The sequence below is a fragment of the Hyla sarda genome, chromosome 9 (genome assembly GCF_029499605.1).
Source record: "Hyla sarda isolate aHylSar1 chromosome 9, aHylSar1.hap1, whole genome shotgun sequence".
Classification (NCBI taxonomy): Eukaryota; Metazoa; Chordata; class Amphibia; order Anura; family Hylidae; genus Hyla; species Hyla sarda.
The window spans coordinates 37,758,425-37,771,760 of record NC_079197.1 but is presented as its reverse complement, the minus strand read 5'-3'; the positions used below and the strand labels follow the sequence as shown (position 1 = coordinate 37,771,760).

The following is a 13,336-nucleotide window of genomic DNA, read 5'->3' as shown; positions in this document are numbered from 1 at the left end:
TGGAGCAGGTTTAAATACAGTCTATATCATAGATCCCGAAGTCCATATGCATAATTTTTCAACAGTCGTCCGCCTTTTGATAAATTAGGTGCACAATAGACCCGCCTAACCCTCTGTAGTTTGGTCTATATTGATGCGTGACATAGACCGCTTTGATAAATCTCCCCAATGAGTAGCTGATATCTGGCACTATGGGAACAGGGGCTATTACTGCGCTGGATGTCCATGGGTACTGCCAGTCCATACATTCACTCCTCCTGTATGGTGGTACTCAGTGTAAGCAAAAATGGCAACAGTGATATCAGAATGTAGAGAATGCAATATGGCACTCACCATTGATGTTACGTTATGCGCTCCGGCCGCACACACTGGCCGTGAGCGCATGGTCCCGTTACCTGCTTCTGCCTGCGGGGCTAGGATTCGCATCGCGGAACGCGCCCGCATACGAATACCAACCGGTCACTCACCAGGTGCTGCTCCTGCCCCCACCTCTGCCTCTCTGCGCACGCTGAAGCTTTAAGATTTAGAGGGCCAGTGCCCCCATTAGTGAAGTAACACCTGTGGATCATTGATAAATTCCTCCACCTCCCACACTTCTCTGCCAGATCTCTATTGCCCTAGAGCCTTAGAGAAAGCATTCCTGTGTATTGCCTTGCCGTGTATCATACCCTTGCTCCGTGACCTGACCTTGCTCCTTTGCCGATTGACTACTGACTATTTGCTACGTTCCTGACTAAGCTACTGTGCCACCTGCCCTCACCTCCTGCTATCCAGACCACGAGTTGCCTTATCCCACCAGTGCCTCTAATCTCCTCAGCCACCTTTGCGGCGGGCTCTAGTGAAAACCGGCGGCACCTTAGACTCCGCTTCCTGGTTTGGTCCGAGTCATCTACCCCCACACAGGTCCAGTGGATCAACTACCATCAGTGTTCCAGTCTACTGAAACGTGAGTATTACAATTGATGGAGGATCTTCTTTATTTATAAGCAATGTGCATAATAAGATATACAGAGGGGAGAGATACAGAGAGCAGGGGGGTTGGTACAGCTGTTTTGTGCATCCCTGCGCACTTCCTCAAGCCGATACTTGAACGTCGGCTTGAGGAAGTGCGTACGGATGCATGAAACGGCTGTCCTGAGCACCCCTGCTGTCTGAATCTCTTCCGGCTGTATGTATTGTGATGCACCCTGCTAATAAATAGAGAAGATCCTCCATCAGTGGTAAATGCCGTATGTACATTCTCTATATGGGGATATGTATATACCACAAAGTGCTTATGTTAATAACATATGAAATGCTATAAATGGTCTGGAGACTGTACATAGGCATGCAGAATATCTGTGTCTTTCTACTATGAAATCCTTGCAGTTTATTTGGTAGTACTTACTATAATGTGCATTTGTGGTGTGTAATATTCATAGATATCTTTACACAATTGGATTGAATACTATGATAGGAAATCCAAAAATATTTCAGGAAAGATATTTAATTTATCTGAACACAATGGCAATATACATGGGATCATTATTATTGCAATCCAATCCTCCTGGTTGAATTGGAGCACAAATCTCTCTACGCAACTTTAGACATCATTGTAAATACTTTTCCATTGATTGGTATCCCAACAGACATACAGTCTACAGGATAAGTTACAACATATCATAACACAAGCATCCGATTTCCTTTTTCTAGGCTTGTCTTAACTGCTCTGCCACTGATTGAAATGTGTGGCACGTGGTGGCATTCTATTATTTCTGGTGCCCACCTTAGTCTTATGTTGCCTTTCGTCATCTTCTTGAGTATCGCCAAAAAATAACAGGAGTCCCTGTTCCTGTACAGAACACTAAGAGGCTCACTTGGGTGGAAAGCATCTGTTGTAGCGAATGTAGTAAATGGAAGCTGTGATGCATACAGAATCACCGCTTCCCTCCAGGCCGATTAGTGTACAGCAGCAGGAATGTTACAAATCTGAAACAATTCACAAAAAAAGTTGGAATTTTAGAAAAAGTATTTTTTTTCTATTCGGACTAAACCTTATTCATGTCAAATCGATTTGTTTAGTTTCACATGTAATATCAGTGTCATAGTTAGAGTTTCCTTCATCTGGGATTAAAGTGGTTATCCAGGAAAAAACTTTTTTTTTATATATCAACTGGCTCCAGAAAGTTTAATAGATTTGTTAATTACTTCTATTAAAAAATCTTAATCCTTTCAGTACTTTTAAGCTGCTGAAGTTGAGTTGTTCTTTTCTATCTAAGTGCTCTCTGATGACACGTGTCTCGGGAACTGTCCAAAGTAGAAGCAAATCCCCATAGCAAACCTATTCTACTCTGTGCAGTTCCTGAGACAAGCAGAGATGTCAGCAGAGAGCACTATGGCCAGACAGAAAAGAGCAAGTCAACTTCAGCAGCTCATAATTATTGGAAGGATTACGATTTTTTTTATAGAAGTAATTTACAAATCTGTTTAACTTTCTGGAGCCATTTGATATATAAAAAAATGTTTTTTCCTGGAATACCCCTTTAAGATTCAAATCCCTGCCTTAAAGAGTACCTGTCATCAAACCATATGTTCTAAACTAACTCAGATTATATTCCCTAACTACTCCTGACACCCCTCCTGCCCTTTAAAAATAATTTCAACTCCCCTTGCTCACATTGTGTGAGCTCCCAGCAAGAAGAAGTGCACATTCCCCAGCAGGCGCAACGTCACTGAAGCCTGTGAGAGCTGTGCCTCACCATGCCCCGCACACACATCCTCAGTTTGGTCTCTGGCCAGGCTGGGAGGAGACCAAACAAACTTTTTTACTTGTGGCAGGGATCAGAACAGAGCCACCTCGTGTCCATTTTTTTCAATCACATTAAAAACATATAAAGGTTGAGAATTTTAACAGCAAGAAAATAGCAAAGTGTCTTATCATTACATAAGGAACAATATATTAAAAGTTTAGCTTGGTGAAAGGTACTCTTTAAGCAATTATCTAAATACCTATGCCTAGTGATGGTGGCTTATTGGTGATGCCCCAGGAATCCAGTACCCTACAAACCTTCCTCTGCCTATGTCCCTGGTAAATAATTTTTTTTTTAAGGTCCATATCATGGCCACATTATCTAGACCACTGATCTGCAGAACTGAACCTTAACTTGCTATGGAACCCAATGGATAAATAATGCAGTCATTTTGTGGCCATCTAAAACCAGCCAAAAATATACTGCAAAAATAAAAAACACCCAAACCATATTGAAAAGAAAAAAAAAGTCATCCAGTTAAGGCCGGTCTGAGGGTTTCATTATTGAGTACACACTGGAGCGGGTTAAAGAGTTTACTGATCATTCGGGACAAATACCTTTCACCTGCTTGGATTGTCGTCTTATTTATTATGTATACAAAAGGTTCAAGGATCTGTCTCATGTTGCTTCATTATGCTCCATGAAAAGAAATACCAGACAGGAATAGCACTTCTTTGTGTATGGTGAGGATTGCTGTGATAACAGATGGGAGTTAGTATGCTCAGGTGTAAAATGAATGCTTCAAGAGCTTCACAGCTTCACGACTGAATTGTGAATGTCTATCAATGTGTCGGAGATGGGTCAGTTTAGTCCCATCATCCTGGCCATTGAATTTAAAGATAATGTACACACCATTACGTGAATGTCAAATACTGCCACTTTATTCTTTACCTCCTCATTATTTATTCATACTCTTGAGGTTATGTTCAAACATTGCGGTTCCTGTATGCAAAGAAAACACTGCCGGTCATTTTACTGGCAAATTCATGTGGCCACTGACCACAACATATGAGAGTGGTTTAACCCTCATGAGACTACAACAGTAAAACATATTGTACAACAAAGAGTGACAATTGACCACATGCACATACACATTTAGGGGGATTTCACATAAAAGAGGTATTTCATAAAGGCTTGCACTAAAAGTGTAAATTTTTGCTCAGGGCTCAAAAGCGTTCAAATGTTTGTCGGTTTATTTCCACATTTTTTAATTTATTTTTTAATAATGGGTAGAGGATTTGGTCTCCCACAATCATAGGCATTATACCTATTTAAAGACACACGGCAAACCAAGACGCACCAAAGGTGGTGTATGCCTCTAAATACATTCAGTGCAGCTTACTCCAGCATTCCTGGATGAAAGTCAGCAGTGAAACATAAAGCACACAGCAAACTCAGTTTTTTTTTTTTTTTTTTATGCCATTTTCTTTGGAACCAATTGGATTTTTCAAGCAACATACTCCAAGTCTAGCAGTTTGTTTCCCATTTTTATAGACTTCTCAATAGAACATGAAAAAAGCCAGAAAATAAGCATGTTAAAAATGCCACACTTTTTTTAATTTAAAAAAAACAAAAAGACCTAAAGGGTTTGTCTTCTTTATTGCCTCTCCCATTTTATTAGAAAATCCAGAAAAATAAGTTGAAGACAGGTTATCCCAATCCCAATGCTTTCTTCCCCAGTGATCAACTGTAATCTGGTTAACAAAAAAATTTAAAAAAATGTGTTCATTCTTCTAACAGCACCACGACAGGTAATATAAAGAATTATATGATGAGTAGGTAAATCAGTGGGCTGCCCTTGTATGGACAGTTCGGGACCTTCAGAGAAAGAGAAAGATAGCATTTTATAGTTGTTTCCTGCTTAGACAAATTGATGGAGATCCCAAATGAGACATACTCTCCTGCCTGATCCTACACTGGGCATAGAGGAATGCAACAGCATGTTGGACAGTTGGGTTAATTAGAACAGAACCCATGCCTTGGCAACCTGACTACCCAAATTGTAGCTGCATCTCTCTGCGTCCAATTGCAAATTGCGCAAGACAGTATGCTTGGTTGACTCCTTCAACCTTAAAGGGGTACTCTGCCCCTAGACATTTTATCCCCTATCCAAATGATAGGGGATAAGATGTCTATTTGTGGGGGCCCGCCGCAGGGGACTCCCGCGATCTCCCTGCTGTACCCAGCAATCGTTTAGACCATCGGGTGCAGCGCCGGAGCGCCGGAGGCTCCTGATGTCACAGCTACTCCCCCTCAAAGCAAGTATATGGGAGGGACTGTGATGGCCATCACGCCCCCTCCCATAGACTTGCATTGAGGGGGCATGGCCGTGACGTCACGAGCCTCCGCCCTGCATCGGCAGTCATTCGGCACGAAAGTCCACTCCGTGCACCAGATGTCTGGAGTGCCGCAGCTGAAATCGCGGGGGTCCCCAGCGGTGGGACCCTCACGGTCAGACATCTTATCCCCTATCTTTTGGATAGGGGATAAGATGTCTAGGGGCAGAGTACCCCTTTAAGTAGTCTAATAGGAGTAGAAATAGGTATTCTACATTAGTGCTTGTGTGGGTTCCATTTATGAAGAAGACTGAATGGAAAATGTCAGATTGCTGAGGCCACCATTGAATCCCAAAGCCTCACCTCCAGAGTAACTTTGCTGGTTAGACTTTGGCATACAGTGGTTGCCTTAGCAATCGTCTCCTGCATTCTTCATAAGCAGAGCCACTCTTTAATAACACTGCATGCAAATCTTTGTATTAGGTTATTGTAAACAGTTGCTAAGCAATAGATAACACACAATAGTTACACACATACTGTAAGGAATAGACTTGACTATGCTTAATCTGTGTGGCTTATATTAGAATACATATAATATATACAACAGGTTTAGATAGGCCAAAATAGTAGTGATGACTGCCATTTGCCTCTGAATATCCTTTATATGAAATAAATCTGCCTAAACTCAAGTAATTCCTAAGGTGTTATAAACAGTGGAGACAGCAGAAAATCCCTACTGGATGCAGTCATTGAAAATGAATCATTGTATTCTCCTGTTTAGGTGTTTATATTAAAGGCTTTCAGCAGATTCCCTTTAATGTAAATGTATGCATGGTATGTAGGAGCCAAGAATAATCTCACTGAGGTATGCTGTTAGAAATAACTATTAGAAATATGAGCCGGGCACATTATTGTCATTAAGTTTCTTACTCTACAATGAATGTAGCCATTGTAAAGTCATGAAACCCAATTGGCTATCCCAAGTTCACTGAAACATTTCAAAATCCACTCTTTTATTAACTAAGAACAGTACTTCAATGTAGAACATTTCTGAAATTGTCATCTTTTATTTCACCTCTTTATGCATTATTCTTTTTAAATGTCTTTGTTCTTTAGAATTACGTGGGAGAGAAAACAGACAAAGCTACATACAACTAACACTTCAAAGGAAAAGCACAAAAAATAACATTGAATAAGGACACAGCCATGGGGTATCCCATACAGGTGTTTGCCTGTCTTCTTTTAATGCTGGGTTCTCAAGTGAACAGTGGACTTATAAGAAAAGTTATCCGACACAGAAGGGACACTGGTTTAAACATAACCTTGCCTGAAGACAACCAGCCAGTAGTGTTCAACCATGTGTACAATATTAAAGTTCCAATGGGTTCCTTATGCTCAGTTGACCTCGATCCTATAGGAACAGCAGAAAATGAGGTGAAGCCACAGACAGGAATTGAGAAAAATTACCAAGAAACCACTTTAGACGGGGAAAACCAGATTGTTTTTACTCATCGGATTAACATCCCTAGACGTGCTTGTGGATGTGCAGCCTCTCCAGATATTAAGGACCTTCTAAGCAGACTGGAGGAGTTAGAAGGCATTGTGTCCTCTCTTCGAGAACAATGTACTACAGGGGCTGGGTGCTGTTCTAATACACAGACTGCTGAAGGTGAGAATCCCTAACTTTAGCATGTTTATAGTACAGTTCAGCTAAAAAATACAGTGAAACCTTCCTAAATGAGCACTTTTGAGACTACCCCCTTATGCAGACCACATTTATGTTTAACATATATTATGCTTTCCACGCCTTCTTTTTTGAGGAACTCTGTAAAACTATTCAAAAAACAGTAGAGCTCCTCATAGCACAATACACCTGGAACAGGTGATCATAACTATGTTGATCATAACTATGTAGAGGGGAAATGCAGGGCACTCACCATTGGCATATAAATAATCTTCTTTATTCCAACAAACGATAAGGTACATACAGAAACAGGAACGGATGGACAAAGGTGCCACACCTTTGTCTGTCCGTTCCTGTTTCTGTATGCACCTTATATTTTGTTGGAATAAAGAAGATTATTTAGATGTCAATGAGTGCCCTGCTTTTCCTTTCTACGTAGTTATGATCTATATACTGTAGGCCTTATTGATAATATCCTTGTGATGCTGTCTCCAGGTATTGGAAAGGATAACTTTATTCGCCGATGGTTCCTATGGGAGAAAAGAGGGGAAGGGGAGGGGAACCCTGCATCTACAATGCAAACCACTATAGTCTTGGAACTGTATTTCTTAGAAGCTTTTTTTTTATTTCGTATCAGTAATTGCTTTCATCATCCATAATGATTTTCTAGGCCAACCATATTTTATGCTGTATGGCTTCTAAGGAAGAAGCTATACTTGGACTATAAACATGTTCATCTGAATGATAGCAATTACTGATATTAAATGAAAGAAGCTTATCATAAATACATTATTTAGACTACAGTGGTTTGCGGCCTAGATCCAGGCCCCTCCCTCGCCTCTTTTTTCTCCTGTTTCTTCTTTGAGAAGACCACTAACTTAGAAGGCCATTTTTCAATGCAATTTTGGTTGGTCTTCCTTAAGAGATTTCAATGTACAGGAATAATTGGGTGCAGTAAATATGGACAACAACAAATTGAGGGCCAAGCTAAATAATAATTGTGTCTATAAAAAATGGTGTGCATAAATAAAACATAGGACCATAGGGAGGGCCACTTCTGAAAACTTTCTCAGCTTGTATAATCTTATAACATATTGGATCTATTACCAGTTTATATAGAATCTTGGGGTATAATAAACCACCAATAAAATGCATCAAGGCAAAGATGTAGTTATAGAGGTTACGGCATAACAATCAAAAAGACCTTTCTGTCATATAAGAAGACACTAGAATTATAAATGGTACATAGTGAGGAGCCCAGTTTTAGATTTGCTTTGGGGCCCAGGAGCTTTAATTTATACCCCAGGAACTTTAATTTACACCTCTGCATCAAAGTGTTCATAGCTATTTTCACTGTCATGTTTTCAGATCATTAACCTAACCACACATCTTTCTCATCTCTGGTGGCTGCTCTGTTAGGTGAAAACTATTTGACTAGTTGTCCCATTACAATATTGCATGTATCCCTATAGACTACTCTGTCATTAAAGTGATACTTAACATCTTGCATTACTCACAGGCATATTGGTTGTTTTGTAATAAGGAATGAGGGGTTTAGCCCTTCTTGTAAATTCTTATAATTATATGTCTACAAATGACTTTTTTTAACTTCTCACTAGACTTGAGCCATTAGAAGAAACCACAAAGAGCGGAAAAATATTATAGCTAGTAATAATGTTCCTTAAAGTAAAGGGAACCGAAACAATAATTGAGACTGAAGTTTTCATGAGGTGGCATGTCTCTACAGTCCAAGGATTGCAAAACGTGGCATGGCCCACATCAGAAGAATTATTAGTGTTCTAACTTCTTGTTTTTAATTAAACAGCCTTTCAAGATTTTGCAAATAACTTTATTACTCTTGTTAACTGTTTAGCCACTAAGCATTAGTTGCATAATGATATATTAATAAAATATGTAAAGAGAGAATGGAAGGGGCAAAGGAAAGATAAAATAACATAGTCAAATCATTTTGTTTTTGTCTTGTTTTGAACAACCTTTTCTTAAAGGGGGTTGTCCAGGGGTAAAAAAATAAATAAATCTAAATGCCTGGAGTGGGTGTCAAAATAATTTAAAAAATGTATCCCCTACAGCTTCTGCACTGACGTTCATAGGTCTAGATCCTCTCAGCTACTTGCTTCCTTGCAGGACCTTTCCCACTTTTGTGATCACTTGCCAGCATAGCAGAAAGAGTTCCTGTGGGGACAGTGCACCACCAGGAAACAGGAAGTAGCTGGGGGGGGATCAAGGACCTAGAGATTCAGTAAAACAGTTTCTGGGGAACAGCGTGGGGGTATAATTATTATTATTATTTTTTTTTTTAAGACCCTGGATTATTCCTTTTAGACAGGTGTATAATATCCGGATGTGTTTTTAGCTGTCCCTGGTAAAATGTTATTCACAATTAAAAATTTAAATGCAAAGTTTATTGGGTCAATGTTCAATTCCAGACCTACACATCTCAATAAGTTTGACAAAGAAATAGGATTCTTTATAGACTTTAAAGGAGGTGTCCATTTTAGCTAGAATGGTGTAAAAATCATTTTGATAAAAAATCATATCCACTCATCTCCCACTGCTCCCATATCAACACTTTCCAGTTCCCCCATTGCTTTAGCTTCTTGGTCCACCTCGACAACAACACTTGGCAAACTGTAGCCTATCAGTGGTCACAATAGTGATCTGCTACAGCCAGTGCTTGGTAATTGGTGGGACCCAGAAAGAAGAGAAGTGGAGGATTGGTGAAGTGAGTGTGGCTTCATTATTTAATGTCATTCTGAGCCATCTTTAAATAAATAAAAATGGCTGGACATCCCTTATAAGGAAAAGTCATCAAGAAAATTTGGGGAACAAATACATGTTAATAACACCTTAATACCATTTCATCTATCCAATCACTGTAGTAATTTAAAAAAGAATACATTTTATAATTTACATATCTCTCTTTTGGGGTGATTATATTCTATTGGACCCCCACCTATCCAACTCAGCGATTGAACCCACACCTATCAGACTAGAGGCAGGACAAGCTCCCTTTGTGCTCAAAGCAGGGGTTTCCAGGAACCCTTGGTCCTTGAAATTAAGCACAAAATCCATATTTGGCTCTGTTTCATGTTTAACTTTTGGGCATTAGACAATATATTAAACCCTACCATTCCAGTGGTTACATACATGGCCACCTACTCTACCTATCCTTTGCCCCAGCCCTGGTAAGGTCATGTCCTACATATAGAAACACAATTAATCTGTAGTCAAAATATCCTTTTAGGGGGCTAAATAGGTTTACATGCCATCTTTTTGTGATGCCTAAATGAAAATTTAACCCCAGTATTTCATTAGATATGTCACATTGATTTAATGATTTCCATTCTGTTTCCCTGCACAGGTATAGTGGAAACTAAGCCTTACTGCAATGGGCATGGAAATTACAGTACTGAAACTTGTAGCTGTATCTGTGAGCCTGGGTGGAAAGGACCCAACTGTACAGAAGCAGAATGTCCAGGAAACTGCAATAACAGAGGGACATGTGTGGATGGAAAATGTGTTTGCAATCCAGAATACACCGGAGAGGACTGTGGTGAATTGGCCTGCCTGAACGATTGTAATGACCAAGGAAAATGTGTTAATGGAGTCTGCGTTTGCTTTGATGGCTTTGCTGGCGATGACTGCAGTGAAGAAGTGTGCCCCGTGCCTTGCAGTGAGCATGGCAAGTGTGTGAATGGCCGATGCTTGTGTGAGGAAAACTATGTTGGGGAGGACTGTAGCGAGCCCCTGTGTCCAAACAATTGCAACAACCGTGGACGTTGTGTGGACAATGAATGCATATGTGATCATCCTTACACAGGAGAGGACTGTAGCGAGTTGATTTGCCCCAATGACTGCTTCGACCGTGGTCGTTGTGTAAATGGTGTGTGCTATTGTGAAGAAGGGTACACTGGTGAGGACTGTGGTGAACTGGCCTGTCCAAACAACTGCAACAATAAGGGAAAATGTGTAAATGGGCTTTGCGTGTGTGATGCAGGATTCACTGGGGATGACTGCAGTGAACTGAGCTGTCCAAACAACTGCAACAACCAGGGACGTTGCGTGAATGGAGTGTGCGTATGCAAGGAAGGCTTCATGGGAGAGGACTGTAGTGAACTGAGATGTCCAAATGACTGCAGTGATAAAGGCCGCTGTGTAAATGGACAGTGTGTCTGTGATGAAGGATTTATGGGTGAGGACTGCAGCGAACTAAGATGCCCCAACGATTGTAACAATAGAGGCCGCTGTGTGAATGGCCAGTGTGTGTGTGATGAAGGATTTATGGGCGATGACTGCAGTGAACTGAGATGTCCCAATGACTGTAACAACCAAGGCCGTTGTGTGAACGGGCAGTGTGTGTGCGATGAGGGATTCATGGGACTGGACTGCAGTGAACTAAGATGCCCCAACGACTGTAGCAACAGAGGACGTTGTGTCAATGGTCAGTGCATATGCGATGATGGGTTCATGGGAGAGGATTGCTCAGAATTAAGATGTCCTAATGACTGCAACCACAGAGGACGCTGTGTCAATGGACAATGTATATGCGACAATTTATTCATGGGTGATGACTGCGGTGAACTTCGCTGCCCTGACGATTGTAATAACAGAGGACAATGTATCGATGGCCAGTGTGTATGTAATGAAGGATTCACGGGAGACAACTGTGGTGAATTAACTTGCTTCAACAACTGCAACAACCAAGGCCGTTGTGTCAATGGACAATGCATCTGTGATGAAGGTTTTATCGGAGATTTCTGCTCTGAAGGTATAGTATATATAGCCAATCCGTTTATGTAATATAATCTTTAAATTTCAACAGACTTTGTGTCTTTAGATGTTTTGTACAGTAGACCATTGCGGCTCTCTTTTTTTGCTTCATGCTAAATTGCATAGCAGAAATTTCATGCCAAGCTGTCAGAGTTTGTTGAGTGGATGAGATTATGTTTTTGCCTCATTTCTATTCAAACAGCGATGATAAAAATCTCTGAACCATGGTTTACACACCTGGGACTCTAGGTGTTGGGGTCTAAGCAATGTGCACAGTTGATATTGAGTTGCTGTGTGTAACACATCTGTTTTCATTTTCCTGAAGCATGTTGAGTTTTATACATTATACATTCTTATAGATTTTCAGAGTAAAGGTAACATGTTTTTTGGGATCGGGTCACCTAAAACAATGTATCCTCCTGCAAAATGATTTTTTTTATGCAGATCTGTCACAATACACTGCAAAAAACACATTAAAGGGAATACGTTTTAGATTGCGGGGGGTCTAACCACTGGGACCTCCAGATATTTTCTGCACGGCGCCCCAGCTCTGTACATGACTGGGGCCTGTCGCCCCCAGCACAAAGTGGTGTCCGACATTCCCTCTCCATGTATCTATATGGGAGAGACAGACTCTTGGTATCTCGAGCAGAGAGATACATGGACGGAGTGTGTTGATTACTGCTTCGTGCAGGAGTCAACGTGCTCCCTTCTTGGGGAGAGCAATTCGAACCCCTGGTAATATCAAACTTATCCTCATCCTTTGGATAGGGGATACATTTTACTGCACCTTTACTGCAGTTTTACTCCTTTAATTATATGCCAAAATTGAAAAAATCTGAAAACTAATGTATTGCCATATACATGAAGCCATATACAATGGCTAAATACATGAAGATAAATGTTGGCCTAATCTGTCAGTTTAGTTTGGCATGGTGCCCTTGGGATCATACATTCGAACAATCTCATAGACAATCGATCAGCTACATTCTAAAGTATTTTGTGTGTGGCCAGCTTTAGGCTAAATGCACACAATGAAGCCATATGTTTGGAGCTGATACAACAGCACACACATACTTCTATTTCTGCAGTAAAGAGCCATAGGCAGTCTGTGAGCTGCCATACAGTGCCTTTGTAAAGCATCATGTACTCCTCTAAAGGCAGTTCTTCTAAAAGAGGACACTACTACAATAGATCCTGTGATGGAGTATGCCATAATTCTCACAGGGTTCTTTTACTTGAGTAGGAAAGAAATCCTTTGAGTGCCTCCACATATAGTCCCACAAAGATACTGCATAAGCCCAAGGCATGCTATGTTTGCTATTATCTGGATCTATACAACACAGATCCCTCTGCAGCTATGTACATTGACTGAATTTCTATTTTTTCCTACTTAGTTCCAAAAACAAAATGTCTAATAACATAGGCAACCCATTAGACCCCGAGTAAATGTTTTAGGAATCAATCTACCTTTACAGATGCGCGAATCCATGGGTGGGACATACAAATTCTATGTTTAGATGGATAGATAGAATTTTTTGCCTCACAGCACCAGAACTCTGAGCTTTGCTTTCAGTAGATTCAAGCTTGTGTAGTCTTCTACAATTCCTTTGGACACTTTGGTCTCCAGTTTCCTGTTTATATATATTTTGTACTATCAGGAATTTAGATTATCATAAATTTCTCAGGGTCAGAGATTATTGGGAGCAAACGTGTTGGTGCACAATGTTGTGCATTAGATGTCAACACTGTGTATATAGTAAAACAATAAATGAAGAAAAGTTCATACAGAAGTA

The 13,336-nt window shown here is 40.5% G+C and overlaps 1 protein-coding gene across 2 annotated transcripts in view; it reads left to right on the top strand.

Annotated features, from left to right (window-relative positions):
• TNC (tenascin C) overlaps nt 1–13,336 on the top strand; it is a 112,660-nt gene that overhangs the window by 30,571 nt on the left and 68,753 nt on the right. For both annotated transcript variants that reach the window (XM_056541209.1, XM_056541210.1), the window contains exons 2-3: nt 6,182–6,734; nt 10,132–11,538. In XM_056541209.1, coding sequence (XP_056397184.1) covers nt 6,272–6,734; nt 10,132–11,538 — 1,870 coding nt within the window. In that variant the 5' untranslated portion in view covers nt 6,182–6,271. The remainder of the gene's footprint in view (nt 1–6,181; nt 6,735–10,131; nt 11,539–13,336) is intronic.